Below are 15,444 nucleotides of genomic sequence, written 5' to 3' on the forward strand. Positions count from 1 at the left end.
AACGTTATGCACCTTAGTGAACATTAAGCTGCAATCGTAAGCTAAAATCGCTGTTAGTGAGCTTATCGCGTGGTTCGTAAAAATGAAGATAGAGGTGGCTATCTAAATATTTGTATGATTCAGTCGAGTCAAAGATAAAATTCTTCATGACATCAATTTTATTTGCTGATATGAAAATGGGGTGGCTATTCCTTTAGTTGGATACTTTCGTTCGTGTGCTTTGGTTGGATGTAAATTTCGCTCTTAAAATGGGGTTTGTTATCGGTCTATGCTATCTATTAGCTTTGATATTGATTGGGGTGTACACATTGTTTAAAGTAAAGTTTCAATACTGGAAAAAGAGGGGAATTCCTCATTTTGAACCTCGAATACCATATGGAACTCTTTTTCGTAATGGGAACAAGAAGCAACATATCACGGAGAATTTGACAGAGATTTATGCAGCTTTCAAAGGAAAAACTCCTTTTGCAGGAGCTCACTTTTTCACGCAAGCTTTACCCATTGCTGTTGACTTGGACTTCATACAATACGTATTGGTGAAAGATTTCAAACTATTTAACGATCGTGGTATCTACTATAATCCCAAGTATGATCCACTCTCCCTTAACATGTTTAACGTGAAGGGAAACCACTGGAAACGCTTGCGTACCAAACTTACTCCTACATTTACATCCGGAAAAATGAAATTTATGTATCCAACGATAGTAGAAGTCGCGACTAGGTTTGATCAGACGTTGAGCGAAGCAGTGAGAATGGGTAGCGTTATGGAAATCAAGGAGCTCCTAGCGAGGTTCACGACTGATGTAATAGGAACCTGCGCGTTTGGTATTGAGTGCAACAGCTTGAAAGATCCCAATGCTGAGTTCAGAACAATGGGACGGAAGTTCTTTGCTGAACCTCCACTGAGGACTTTCGGTCGAACGCTCGTTAATCAGTTCCCGAAACTTCGTATCGAGCTTGGTATAAAAACTATTAGAACTGAAGTTAGCTCTTTTTTTATGGGCATTGTGAAAGAGACCTTGGAATACCGAAAAAAAAATAATGTTCGTCGTGATGACTTCATGGACTTGCTTATTCAACTGAAAAAATCGAGTACTGTCGAAAGCGAATTTTCACTGATTGATGTGGATGCGCAGGCGTTTTTGTTCTTTCTGGCTGGATTCGAGACTTCTTCCACAACAATGACATTCGCTCTGTATGAGCTGGCGCTTAATACTGATATTCAAGATAAGGCCCGCAATGAAATTAATGAGGTTTTAAAAAAGCACAATGAAAAGTTTACTTACGAAGCTATGATGGATATGAAATACTTGGATTGTGTAATAAATGGTAAGATTTTATCAGATTTATCTTCTTTGTGTACTGTTTTTATGTGATCAGTCTAGGGTACATATTGCAGTCTTAAAGGGGACATTTTCGAAGTTTATGGGAAAGCAAAAACTTACTGAAATCAGTATGAATAACAGCTGTTGCAGCGCAGGGGAGAGGGGGGGGGGGGGGGGGGTAGAAAGAGGTGCTCAACCGTTGGGCTTCGAAATACTTTATTTAAAGAAATAACATGGTTATATTTGTTCATATGGAATGTTATTTTTCAACAAGGTCGCCATACCATAGTGAGAGGGTGGTCAATTCTCTCTCATCAGCTTCGCTCACAAAGATAATTGGAGGAGTATTTGCGTGTTTCGTGCAGTCTCGCATGTTTTTGACAGCTAAAATAATTCTGTACGTACCAAAGAATATCCCAAAAAGGTCAAGGACAGTGAGGAGGCCAGTTTCTACTCTGGACCTTCCTGCACTTACAGCATCCGGATCATGCTGGAACAATGTGAACGGTTTCACCTCCTCTTCATCGATTTTGAGAAAGTTGTGGACAGGGTTGCAAGGGAGTATATTTGGAGTGCTTTACGAGAATGGGATATTCTGCTCTGATCTACATAATATGGCATCGATTACGCGGATGACATCTGCTTGCATCCTTGCCAATTAATGGAACTTAATGGCAGAGTTGAACTGTAGATAAACATTTGCCTGGCATTAGAACTTTCAATTACCTTTCTCTGCTAGCCAAATGTTCGACTCCCTGAAAGTTAGCTAATTCCTACAGGGTGAGCAGTTACTCAATAGAAGAGACAGTATACTCACAGCTCTCACTTTGTGAACATCACAATGGGAAGCTGGATCGATATTCGATTTGAATAAACAAATCAAATATATAAACACGGCTTTCATTCAACTTCTGCTGTCGAACTCCTCCGAAATCCTTAGTCTGACTAGTTATCCCACCTTTTCTATTAGCATGTTGCAGTTTGAATATCTTTGAAGCGTTGTTTCTGCCGACGGCGTCACCGAACTTGATGTCGTTCGATGACTTGTGGATTTTCCCCAAAAATTTTGAAAAGTACATTTTTAATTAGACTGTTCTGGGCTATTGTTCTTTCTGTGTTACTACACCGGAGCACCAGATCGAAAGCGACCTCCACAGGTACTCGAAAGTTCCAATCCCTTGCCAGATCATGTGCGCATCGTTCCATTGAGCTTCTCTGACTTACCCCAAGGTCAATAGAAACTTCAACGTCGCCAGGAATAGATACTCTGACAGTGGAGCAGATTGCTACAGAAATACATGGCGCAGAACAGTGGAGAAAGAGTATAAGCTTCTTGGGAAGTTTTGACTGGAGCTGAAATAAAGTTCGGTAAATCATTCATTCATTCAACAACGTTCTATCTGTGTACAGAATTTAGACTATTTTGTTGAAGCGTAGAATGCTGTTTTAAGACGGGTCCTAGTCAGTGTTCTTTTGCGAGACTTATTTCGTGTTCAATTCTTACACTCGTTGCAGCGTGCAGGAAATCTGGGCATTCCTCACGGACTATGCCGTGAAGTTCACGAAAAACTTTGCTGTGGACTTTCCAACCAGGGCAAAGTAGAAGACCGGTGGCGTGTTTGAAGATTATGACTCAGTATTCTTTACCGATGGATCAAAGATGGTCTGTGGATTCGTCGCGGAAGTTTTTTCGAATAGTCAGTGCGGAAGCGGAAGTACTGGTGAAATTGAAAGTCGGTCGATGGCTGGAGCGAGATTCCATAGCCAATCTGACCGACAGACAAGCGGTCATCAAGGCCTTGTACAGTGATGACATTTTCCAGGCTGGTGGGGCAGTGCAGAGACGCGCTGAACCATCTGGGCACCCTCAAGGTCACCTCCTTTGGGTTCCTGCGCATAGGAACATAGGGGGGAATGAGCGGGCTGACGGATTGGCCAGGCGAGACTCTCCTCTTGGCAGCCCTTCGGGGAATACAGACGGAGTTTCGCTGGCGGTTGTCAAGGGCAGAGTCTACTTACACTACCTAGCAGCCGCGGGCCATAGATGGCAAAGGCTTAGAAGCTGTGGCAAGTGAAGTAGAATTTGGCTCGCTTATAACATAGCCCGATTACGAGAGCTCCTGTGGCAGAAGCATGCAAATGCATTCAAGATTACGGCGGTCTGCACGGGGCACTGGCCCATAGGGGACCATGCCGCCAGGCTCGGCATACCCTACAACTCGTATTGCCAAAGCTGCGAAGAAGGAAGGGAAATCCTCATGCACTTTCTCTGCGATTGCCCAGCTCTAGCTAGAGTCAGGCTACGGAGACTGGATAAACCATTCTTTGGGGGCCTCAGAGAAGTTTCTAACTGAAGGTCCGAGTCGGTTAGACTCTGCCTCCCTGCTCTCATAACAGCAGTCACGGTCCTAGGAGTGTATGCCTCAAAACGACGCATGACGGCGCTACTGTGTGGCTACTGATACCTGCCTACCTACCCATGGGACACCCACAAAAGTGGAAAGTTGGCAATTTTGATGACAGGAAGAAGAAATGACCACAACGTTATGCTCCGCCAAGTGCAATAAACGTGGAATATGAGCGAATGTTACGTGAACCGGAGTTAGACGTAAGTGTACGATCCATCGTTGTCATCGCGGGAGATTTCAACGCATGGTTTACCGAATGGGGAAGCTTCTAACAACAGGGGGCTCATATTGCTTGAAGATTTTTCTTTGCCTAACATTTTTCTTCCTACTATCGGATGTACCTATACCTTCCAAAAATTCCGCAGTGCGTTGATGAAGGACATTACTTGGCGAGCTAGTTAATAGTACAAGCTTAGCGACCATCGAGCTTTACTGTTTAGTGTAATGGAGAATCCGAACTAAATAAAGTAAAACCGGACGAAGCAGTGGAGTTCAAAGATGTTTGACGCGGCAATGTTCACTGAAATATTTAAGGATAGTTCCACAACAACAGGTACAGCGAGTGAAAAATCTGAGCAAATTGTTAGAAACATGATCGCAGCCTGTGATTCCTCTATGCCAAGGCGCGGAAATAACGCTTACACGCAATGGAGAAATCAGACGATTGCGTGTCATATGCCTATATGCAAGCGCAGGAAATTGCGCGGAGAAACGTGAGGTACAAAACTCGAAATGTCGAGGAGAGCTACGGTAGGCGATCCGTGAAAGTAAACGGAATTTCTTTAAAGAACTCTGCGATGAGGCCGACTTCAACCCGTCGGAAGGAGCCTAAAGTGTGGTAATGGCTAAGTTGAAAGAAATCAGTGCCCCGCAGATAAATTGTCCAGTTTTGTTGCGAAGAATAGTGACCACTTTATTTCCAAGGCAAAGTACATGCACTATTGGAGTCGAAAGAGAGCATCCCACAATGGATATCCCAAGTAGTGTGCGCACTGCGCTCTGTGGGTTCATCTTCAGCTATCTTCTGGACCGCAGGATAGCTATGGAAGGCAATTTCGAGGAGGAGAGAAAAAACAGCTACCTCAGGGTTCCATACTCGGGCCGAGTTTGTGGAATCTTTGACCAACTGGTCATTAAACTGTCCAGTATATCGGAACAAATTACTCCGGTTGCTTACGCAAATGACATGAAGTCGGAGTAAAATTGAAGACCTTGCCCGGAACACCACAGACAATATTACCTCGTGATGCCGCGATGTCAAGCTTAAACTATCAGCAACAAGAACGCAGGCAATCCCCCTGAAAGATAAATGGTCCAGGAGGCCACAGCAAAAAGTGCAGGGCAGCACTATTCAAATGGTAGCTTGCCGGCCTTGCAAATTCCGAATGGGCACTAGGAAATCGGGAAAATTCATCCTACACAAGGGGTTATCACTGCGGATCTAAATCTACAGAGCGATAGGAGGGGCACGGTATACGAGTGAAGCATACATAGGACCCATCCGGTCAGCACAACGAATGGCGCTTCTTGCAGTTATAGGAGCATATCGGACTACTTCGTCTGACGCCCTTTGCGTTCTAGTGGGGCAGCTGCCGATGAGGCTGGCAGTAATGGAGAAGCACTATTTGTACATGCCAAGGAAGGGAATCAGCTTCTCAGTAGAAGGCGATGTCTTTAATGAAGACCATTCCATAAGCATGAAAGCCAAGCTGAGAGCAGGCATAACTAAACAATGGCAGTGGAAATGGGGCGTAAGTAGTCGCTGTAATTGCGAAGCGCAGGAAACAGTACTTCACTTGCTAATGTGAATGTTCGGTTCACGATGAAGAAAGGCAGAGGCTGATAAATAGAAGCATGGCTGAACATGGACCGGAGAACCTTGTTGGGCAAATGCTCTTTTCTACATTTGAGAATATGTGCAGGGAGGTACTGAAAACCAAAAAAGCTTCGAGTGCATTTAGCCTTGGGCACAACGAAAGCACATAGGGAAACATTTGGAGAGCTGAGACATCTGAAACCTCCAAATTGCCCAAAAGGTTTCCCGGGTGATTACGATATTCGGCTTTAAGATTGTGAAGTTGGATGATTTAATGGTGTAATGTAATGTTCTTAGTCTTGGGCAATGTAATTTACAGTTGAACTTTTTAAGGTGACTTGAAAAAATTTAAATGGAATTTTTCAATTGCCAAAGGGATAACAGGCAAGGTAATTATACCTTGGGAATGTAGAAATTACGGGGCAATTACCATCATTGGCGACAGAGCAAATTGTTAAATGTGGCTCATATGTCAACTTTTAATGAAGGCTGGGGCTGAAATCTTTATTTCCAGGAATGCCTCTGGCCTAAGCTAAACATTTAAGACGATTTGAGGGGAATCCGAATGCACGGAATTAACTTAACTTTAAATTTAATATAGGAGAAAACACACACTGATAATTAAAATATTCGGCTAATGCAACCAAGGGGGGCGTGCTGGTAAACTACGAAACAAGCCAGCATGGTGGGGTAACACTGGGAAAATAGTTCAGGATTGAATACTGAACCACAAATGCTTTGCACGAAAAAAAACAGGGCCAGAGAGAAATACTATCTGGGAGATGAAGAAAATGGGATAGGGGATAACAGAATGGGAAAAAGGAGAAACGAAGATTCGGATAGCCTGCTGACGAGGGCAGTGACGCGAAACCAGCATTGCCAAAGGCGCCGCTGTTGGTACAACAGCAAAGTTGGCGGGAAAGAGCCCATGTAGAGCTCGGAGATGCGTTTCCTCAATCTACAAGATAAGCTCCAAAGGCTGTCGAACGAATGTTCGCACCAGTCTCAGAGGAATCTGGGGCAAACATTGGCGTTGGATTCGAATTGGTTGTGGTGCTAAATAAGTCGACAAGCTAGAATCGCATCCCCCGGTAAGGGACTTGTAAGGACGCATCTTTGCAAGAAATTTACCATATGGTAAAGCCAGAAAACAAGCCATCCCGGAAGGGAGGGGATACGGCATAACGGTTCAAGCACTCCAAGGGCACCGTGCAGTAGACACAGACCCCATGTCTGTCTACCACACGCATTTTTGTCGTAAACCGTTATAGCCATTGACATTGAATTTAGTGGAAAGATAGGAATTGTGAACACTTACGCATATAGTGAGTGGTATAATTCTACCTCAAATTTCCATGTATGCAAAAAAGGAGTGAACAATCTTTTTTCACCAAATGTAGTCACGTGGGGTATCAAATGAGAGGTCTCGGTTACCACTTTTCGATGCCGGTCTTAGTTTTGACATTTGTTGGAAAGTGGTGATTGCGGGGGGTTGGAAGTGATCATTTCTTTCTCGGACCCATTCTCAGAAACAACCCAGCCCAAAAATCTAAAAAAAAAACAGGAGGCCGCTACTATATAACGCCTAGGCTACGAAATATTCTCCAAACTGATATCTTTTCAAATAAAGTTAATAATGGCATTTTGCTAGAATTTTTGGTAATTGAGCTCGATACCCTCCTTAAGTTCATCATAGAATCACGAAATTTTGTAGTAATGTATCAGTATCACGCGAAAGTGGATATTCTAGATGTCTGTGGTTTACTTGGAAATTGCTGAACTAATTATCACAATATTTGTGCGTCACGCAGAGAGTGACACCATTTTGTGTTTAGCTTGAAGGAGGGCTCGGCATAGATGTAAAAAGGGGTGTAAATATTTCTTTCACTGAATATAGCCATGAGGGATATCAAATGAAAGTGCTCGATTAGTACTTTTCGAAACTGAGCTTATTTTTGGTGTTGATTTGAAACATAGGGGAGATAGGACTCAAAATGTGTGCCCCACAAAGTGAAACAAGTCTCCGAAATCTGAAAAAAAATCACAGTCATGCAGCTGCATGAAATCTGGTCCTCAAAATACATCCCATTCTGATATCTGGACCAATAAAGTTAATAATAGTATATTACTACGTTTTTGAAATTTACCGATAATATAGGAGACAATTCTGAAAACTTTGAAGGCAATCAGACTATTATAGATGTAGGAGGTCAAAAATTCGCATTTCAAGTAAATTTATGCCACCTAAAGACGTGTATGACGTCATCATCAAAGTCAACTTAACGTGAACAGCGGGGTCCATGAGGAAGTTTTACTTTCCCTTTTTTGGCTTTTCTTAGTTATTTGCATATCAGTGTCAATTACTCTAGGTAGACATGTATATACAGCTTGCAGGTATAATAGCAATTAATACAATTGACATGTGCGTACCTGGTTACCAGCGGTTTTTAATATACGTATATGACATATATCCATATATGCTTTGTGTACGGAGTAAAGTGCTTTCCATCAAATTATTTATTTAATAAATGGCTTTTTAAAAAATAGAGGCCAATGGAATTTTTAACTACGTACACACGGAACTGTCATGCACTCATTGTTCCTCGCATAGGGAAACACAAAGCCTTCTACACCTGAGCGGATAGCTACCGATTTCCCGACTTGTTTTAGTTTTTGCGTGAAACAAAGCCTTATTGAAATCTGTTCAACATCTCTCTGTTTCTTTTTCATAAAGGTGGAAAGCATCGAAAGTTACAGTGTGGGACTTTAACCCACTAAAACCAACTCTCCTCACCCGCTATGCCCCACAGAACTATCTACAGACATTAGATCGAGGGGCTGCTCAAAGCCGTATCGGCTTATTCCTACGGTGAAAAGCTCCTCCTGAATACAGCTTATGGTACCACTAACTGCATTCCACACTTCTTGTGATTCGAGCATTTGCGGAATGATCGTTTCCACTTGTAAGTATCTTGTTAAGAGAAGTTGAAACTGTTCCCTCTTATTTGCAAATCTCGGGCATACGAAGATTATATGCTCCAGGCCTTCGTATTCGTTTATACATTCAGGACAGAAGGGTGAATCGTCATGTCCAAAACGCTGCGCGTCATCCAAAGCTGGATATTTGGAATCAGCCTTTACGTCCACCTCCGCTTATGAAAATTATTCTAACGTTCCTGCCGCACCTTGATTGTGCGCGCTCTCTCTTTTCGTCGTCGATATTCGGCATTATGGTCACTACGTGCTTTCCAGTTATATAATGTTCGCATCTCCCCAGCAAAATATCAATGGGCGCCATCCCCATGACAACGAAAGTTGCTTCGTCTAACGTTGTTCGGAATGCGCTGGCGACTCTTAACGCACTCAGACGACATACTGAAGATCATTTTCTCCTATACGCCTGAACATTAAGGGTTTTTATCCAAACTGGTGCTGCATACAGTAAAATGAACAGTAGTAAAATGGACGGACATAATCTGGCTAGCAACAGCCTCCTCGGTAGGATGAGTCCTCCAATATTGGGCATCATGCCAGTTAACGCAGCTACAAATTTCATCGCTCAAGTGTTCCTTGAAGGTCAGTCGATGATCTAGCATAACACCGAGGTATTTGATGGAAGGCTTGGACTCTATCACATGCTGGCCCACACGAAACTATAGAGTTTCTTTCAGTTTACGGCTGCTGACCAGTACAGCCTCAGTTTTGTGTTCCACCAACTCTAATCCATGTGATACCAATAAATCCTTGATTAGCTTAATTAATGTCTCACATGGCCAGATAAAATCCTCCAGGTGTTTGTCCACTACAACAGTTGCGATGTCGTCTGCATAGCCGATAAGGGTAGCTTATCGCGGAAGTTTGATGCGCAGCACATGAGAGTACATCATGTTCCAAAGTAGTGGGCCTATCACTGATCCTTGAGGCACTCCGCCGGTTATCAAATGTCCAACTAGGCCTACGTCGGTATCGTAGAGGAGTTTTCTATCCACGAAATAGTTCCTGATGATTAGCTGAATGTTATTATATGTCGCTATTGCACTGAGATGAAAGCATTCTTCACGTCGAGGGTGATGATGGCACAGTATTTTTTGGCACCACCCTGCCATCTTATACCTGCAATTGCTTCCTCTGCCAACCATAGATCGGCCAGCGCGAAACCATATTGTTGTGTGAACATGCCTCTTCTACAATTGGGAGCAGCCTGTTGCATCTAATAAGCTCCAGCAACTTTCGTATACTGTCTAGCAAGCAAATGGGACGATACGACGATGACTCTCCAGGTGGTTTACCACTCTTTGGTGACAGCACCAGGATTTGCTTTTTCCATTGAGACGGGAAGGTGCCCAATTCCAAGCAGGTAATAAAATTGGAAATGAACCACTTCGGTCCCGTCTTTGCACCTGTATCTGTTGGTGTCGAACTATCCTTAAATATCTCAGTGAACATTTCCACGTTAAGCGTCTTTGAACGCCACTGCTTCGTCCGGCATGACTTTATGTCTTTTGGATGGTCCATTGTTCTGTTCTCCACTACACTAAACAGTATAGGTTGATGGTACCTGTGTATGCAGTGTTGACTAACTTGCGAGGTAATGTCCCTCATCAACGCACTGCTTACGAAGACAATATCTACCACTGAATGAGCCCTCTATTGTTAGAAATCTTCCTTCCTCATTCGGTGGACCATGTATTGAAGTCTCCTGCGATGACAACTGGGGATCGTACACTTGCGTCTAACGCCAGTTCATGTAACATTCGCTAATATTCGACGCTTATTGCACTTGGCGGAGCATAGCAACTATAGACATGAATACCGTTAATTTTAGCTCTTACGAACCCATTTCCAGGCATTGCGGTTGTTTCTTTGAACGGATATCGTCCTGTCGCTCAAATTCACTTTCCACTTTTGTCTGTATGGTTCACTAATAATCGCCACGTCCACATCGAACTCTTGGATTGACTGGTTCAAAAGATCGTGGCAATCTTTACTTTGCCTTCAACTTCCAGGAACTTGCAAGCTAACGATTGCCGTTTGCGTGCCACCATATGCTTTCCATAAATTTTTTGTTGCGTCGACATTTCCGTCTGGAATTCGAAATTGCCGCATCAGTTCTCTCCATATGTCTCTTTCTTCCTTGACCAGATCACATCAAGGTCCCTACACTCGGCAGTTATCTTGTGGGTTGACTGTCTAGCCGTAACTTCCTAACCTAAGGGTCTACCCACCAAGTTCTAGTAATTGACCGCCTGTTCGTCCTGCATCTTCCGAAGCTCCAGCAGTAGTTCTCCCTTTTGCGTTCTTCTGATCCGTGTGACACTGTCTCCCAGACCGCTTAGCGTCTGATCTACGTTGACCTTCCACAGAATCTCAACGTAAGTGAGGTTTGTCCGTCAGTCACAAAATTTGGTGAGTCCATGTAGTCTGTGTGTCCCTTTACATGCAGCGAGTGTCTTCAGTTTGAAGTGGGCTTCCCATACATGCGAAGGTGGCGTACATTTTTTCACAGAATATGGTCATGTGGGATATCAAATGAAAGGGTTCGAATAGCACTTTCTGAAATCCTGGTCCTATTTTTGATATTGGGTGAAGTATATGGGAGGTAGAGCTCAAAATGTGTGTGTCAAACTGGTTTCATTCCCAAAAACTATCCAACCGAAAAATCTGAAAAAAAAACACAGTGATGCATCTATATGAAATCTAGGCCTCAAAATACATCCCTTTCCGATATCTGCATAAAAAAAGTTACGGATAGTATATTACCATGTTTTAGAAGTTTACTGTAAAACCCCCTTAAATTAGTCGCAGAAGTACAAATTGATATCAGCATAGGCAATAATATCGGACATAATTCCGAAAAGTTTCACGGCAATCCAACTCTTATTAACAAAATTATTGAAGGTCAAAGTTTCGCATTTGAGGTAAATTGATTGCACCCTAAGACGTGAATGACCACCGTCATACAAAGTGAACTTATATGAAAGGGGGGAGCCATGTACCTCTGCAAAAAAGACTTCTCGGCGAAAACGCCATCTTATTTTGAACAGCTCTGGTAAAAGTTTTGAGCAGTGCTCGTAAGCATAATAAACTAGAACCTCCTTAAGGGGGTCATCCCGTGTGTCGGATCCGAGGAATCGAATTTTTTTGGCATCAATTGCATCTAGATATAGTATAGAATATATGGGTAAAGTGATTTTTGATATTCGGAGTCGTTCGGAAATTATAGTGTTGAACACGTGATAAGTCACATGCCAGATTTATGTCGATCGCCGTGATAAAGTGCGTATTTATCGGTCCGAATGATGTTCGAATGACTTCGCTAAAAGGACAAGAATTGGAGCCAAGTCTGTACATGTGTTTCTTGAAGGAACTTAAGGAACTATAGGTTTATAGCAGATTAATAGTCAGTTAAAGTTTTATGGCTAAAAATCGCACTTTTAAAATGCGTTTTTCTCGAAGCTGCATCTATGCAAAGAAATTCGTTGAAGAAGCCATGAAAAAACATCAAAATTCACAAAAAAAAAAAATAACAAGGCATCGAAAATTTAGCTTTTAATATTTTTCACTAATCCTAATTTGCGGACTTAGTTAAGTCTCTACATTAAAATGCCGTTTACCTTTTTCTTCAAGATGATGACAGCGCCCTCTAGCGTGGCAGCAGAAAAACACCTCTTTTTGGAGACGGTTGTATAAATTGCTCTGTATTTCAATAATGAACTATGCGATTGGGCTGGAAATTACTATGCACGCTCAAGATATCAATAAATCTATGGTGAAAAATTCGTATTTGTATCTTTATCCAGTTCTTCACAAAAAAATTCTAAAAAAAGCCAAAAAAACGGTCTTTACACGGGATGGCCTCCTTAAGCATCATTTTGGAACAGTGCGCGGGGTTTAGATATTCGCATCACATGCTCTTTATCGATTTCGAGAAAGCTTACCGCAACGTGAACGGGGAGCTTTTATAAGTGTGACATATGATGGGGTCAAATGTCACGTGCCGCACGGAGGTAAAATCTCAAACGAATTGGAGGTCGAAAGCCGAGTCCGCCAGGGTTGCATATTGCCGTCGATATTATTTTTTATTGTTATCGGTGACGTTCTTCATGCTGCCTTGTCTATAAGGAGAAATGCAATGGATTATGACATCTATCTTCAAACACATCGAGAACACTGATGACATTTGTTTGTTCTATCATCGGGTCATGGACCTTGGGTAAATGGCTGCGGATTTGGAAAAAGGGGTAAGTAGAATTGGACTGAAAACAAATACCAACAAAATCAAAACCGTCAGTCTGACGGGTCATTGCGCTCTGCTATCTGCATTACTGGGCAGAACATTGAAGGCATTGATCAATTTTTAAGGTTTTGTTTCAAACAATTAGAATCGATTCAATGTCCTGTCTGTCTGTCACACCCGATTTATCCGAAAACAATTCAAGCTTTTGTTACGAAATTTGGGGAAAGGTGTGATTAGAGTGGAAATAGAAGGATCAGGTCGATCATCCTAAGTGGCCGACAACGACCTAGAGGGCAGAGCTATTCCAAAAATCTAAACAAAATTATCCAGTTCATCACAAAAAAAATTCTAAATAAAACCAGAAAAAAAACGGCCTTCATACGGGATGACTCCCTTAGGTTCGCTTTATTCTTCGGCCTATACAGTGGTTTATGCCTTTAATGAAAGAGCTTTTTACTATGTTGCATATAATACGGGGGGTTAGAAAGTTTGGAATCGTGCTATGTTTTCTTTGAGCATCTCAGGTGTGGACATTAAAATAGATGACTACTCACGATGAGTAGTTTTGAAGCCATTACTAGGCAGAAAAAAAGTATAAATTCATGCTGAACATGCGAAACATGCAGATTAGCGTTACCCCAGATAACGCTTATCTTTGTTTTGTATAAAGTATAAGGGGATGTAATTCGTACACAGTGCATTATTACCCGTGTTAGTAGCGCAGTAAAGGTGGTTAATTAATTTCGTAGGAAGCATGGAGATCGCTACCTCCGCAATCTGGTTGGTTGTGACCATCCTCGGTATAGTTTACTTTTATTTCAAACGAAAGTTTTCCTATTGGAAAGATCGTGGCGTTGCATACTTAGAGCCAACATTTCCATTGGGGAATCTATCCCGCAATAGCATCGGCAATTTGAGAGAGGTGTTTGGAAAACTTTACAATTTAAGGGGAGAATGTCCTTTTGTTGGAGGGTTCTTCCTGTTCAAGCCCGTGGTAGTAGCGACTGATCTGGATTTCGTTAAAGATGTATTAGTGAAAGACTTCAACAATTTTCATGGACGTGGTATTTATGTAAATGAGAAAGATGATCCCCTCTCGGGACATTTGTTTTCCTTGGATGGACCAAAATGGAGATCACTTCGGATGAAACTTTCCCCGACTTTCACCTCTGGAAAAATGAAATTCATGTTTCCAACTATAGTTGATGTTTCAGAGCAGTTTAATCAAAGTTTGGGTGAAATGTTACACGATAACAGTGAGATTGATGTGAAAGAAATTCTTTCTTGTTTTACGACTGATGTTATCGGAACATGCGCTTTTGGAGTAGAATGTAATAGTTTGAAAGATCCAAACGCAGTGTTCCGCGAATACGGCCGAAAAATTTTCCAACCATCCAAACTGCGCGCATTAACGGTGGTCCTCTTCCGAATTCCAAAACTGGCTGCTGCCCTGCGTTTGTCAATTTTTAGTAAGGAAATCACCAATTTTTTCTTGGGTATTGTGAATCAAACCATCGAACACCGCGAGAAAAATAATATCAAACGTAACGATTTTATGGATTTACTAATTGGTTTGAAAAATAATGACACTTTAGATGAAGAGAAAAAGGTCAAATTAGGGAAGCTTACTTTGGAACAAGTTGCCGCCCAGGCTTTCGTTTTCTTTGTTGCTGGATTCGAAACGTCCTCTACGACGATGATGTTTGCCTTGTACGAATTAGCGTTGAACCGAGACATCCAGGAGAAGCTGCGAAGTGAAATAAATACTGTCTACGAAAAGCATGGAGGCCAATTGACGTATGAAGCTATCAAAGATATGGTGTATTTGGACCAAGTAATCAATGGTAATTCTGAATTTAAACTAGTGCGAATAAAATACTTTGGATTAGTTATTATTGGAGACATTGTTTAAATCAGTTGCGCCAACTAATCAGAATCAATTTTTCCTTTCCTTTTAGAAACTTTGCGAAAATATCCGCCTGTTACTTCATTGCAGCGTATAGCCCAAGACAACTACAAAGTTGCAAATACGAAATTGGTGATTGAAAAAGGAACAACTGTAATGATTCCTGCTTATCAGATTCAGCATGATGAACGTTATTATCCGAATCCTGAGAAGTTTGATCCTGATCGTTTCCAGCCCGAAGTATGGAAAGCGCGGCATCCAATGACCTTCTTGAGCTTTGGCGATGGTCCCAGAAATTGTATAGGGTTGAGATTCGGTAGGATGCAATCGCGAGTGGGTCTGGCTATGTTGTTGAAGAACTATCGATTTGAACCATCGGCGAAAACACCAATTCCAATGAAATTTGCGCAACGCGGAGGGATTCTGGCACCTGTGGACGGAATGCATTTGAAAGTTATTAAAATTTGATTTCATAGAGTTAGGGTCTTCTCAAAACAACGATGTGCAATACTGAGACGCGATGCGGCACTGGGTAGTAAACGGTGCCGTGAATATGTTTTGGCAGCACCATATAGGTGCCCAAGTTTATGAATTACTGTGGTAAGGTGTGTTTTACAAACTATTGAAGAAAAAGACTGACAAATTTGAATAGCTTTTGCCGTTACACCTCCAATTAACAGGAACCTTCTGAAAGTCAGGATTGTAGAAATTTACGCAGCCGAGTTCCTTTTGCTAGGATAGACACATAAGAT

At 42.1% G+C, this 15,444-nt stretch overlaps 2 protein-coding genes across 2 annotated transcripts; both read left to right on the forward strand.

The window, feature by feature from the left end:
• The first annotated feature begins 248 nt into the window (after positions 1-248).
• Positions 249-1,376, forward strand: LOC119646783 (probable cytochrome P450 6a21). Its single transcript, XM_038047367.1, has one exon. It carries the CDS (start codon positions 249-251, stop codon positions 1,374-1,376), a length of 1,128 nt encoding a protein of 375 aa, XP_037903295.1.
• Positions 1,377-13,540: 12,164 nt separating this feature from the next.
• Positions 13,541-15,160, forward strand: LOC119646790 (probable cytochrome P450 6a18). Its single transcript, XM_038047379.1, has 2 exons — positions 13,541-14,630; positions 14,745-15,160. The coding sequence occupies exons 1-2, from the start codon at positions 13,541-13,543 to the stop codon at positions 15,158-15,160; spliced, it is 1,506 nt and encodes a 501-aa protein (XP_037903307.1).
• The last annotated feature ends 284 nt before the right edge of the window (positions 15,161-15,444 follow it).

Source organism: Hermetia illucens, chromosome 1, assembly GCF_905115235.1.
Source record: "Hermetia illucens chromosome 1, iHerIll2.2.curated.20191125, whole genome shotgun sequence".
NCBI lineage: Eukaryota > Metazoa > Arthropoda > Insecta > Diptera > Stratiomyidae > Hermetia > Hermetia illucens.

Excerpts from the sequence above, each read along its gene's own strand:
- LOC119646783 (XM_038047367.1), top strand. The coding sequence starts at position 249 with ATGGGGTTTGTTATCGGTCTATGCTATCTATTAGCTTTGATATTGATT.
- LOC119646790 (XM_038047379.1), top strand. The coding sequence starts at position 13,541 with ATGGAGATCGCTACCTCCGCAATCTGGTTGGTTGTGACCATCCTCGGT. Across the intron at positions 14,631-14,744 it reads TTTGGACCAAGTAATCAATG|AAACTTTGCGAAAATATCCG; the intron begins GTAATTCTGAAT and ends CTTTCCTTTTAG.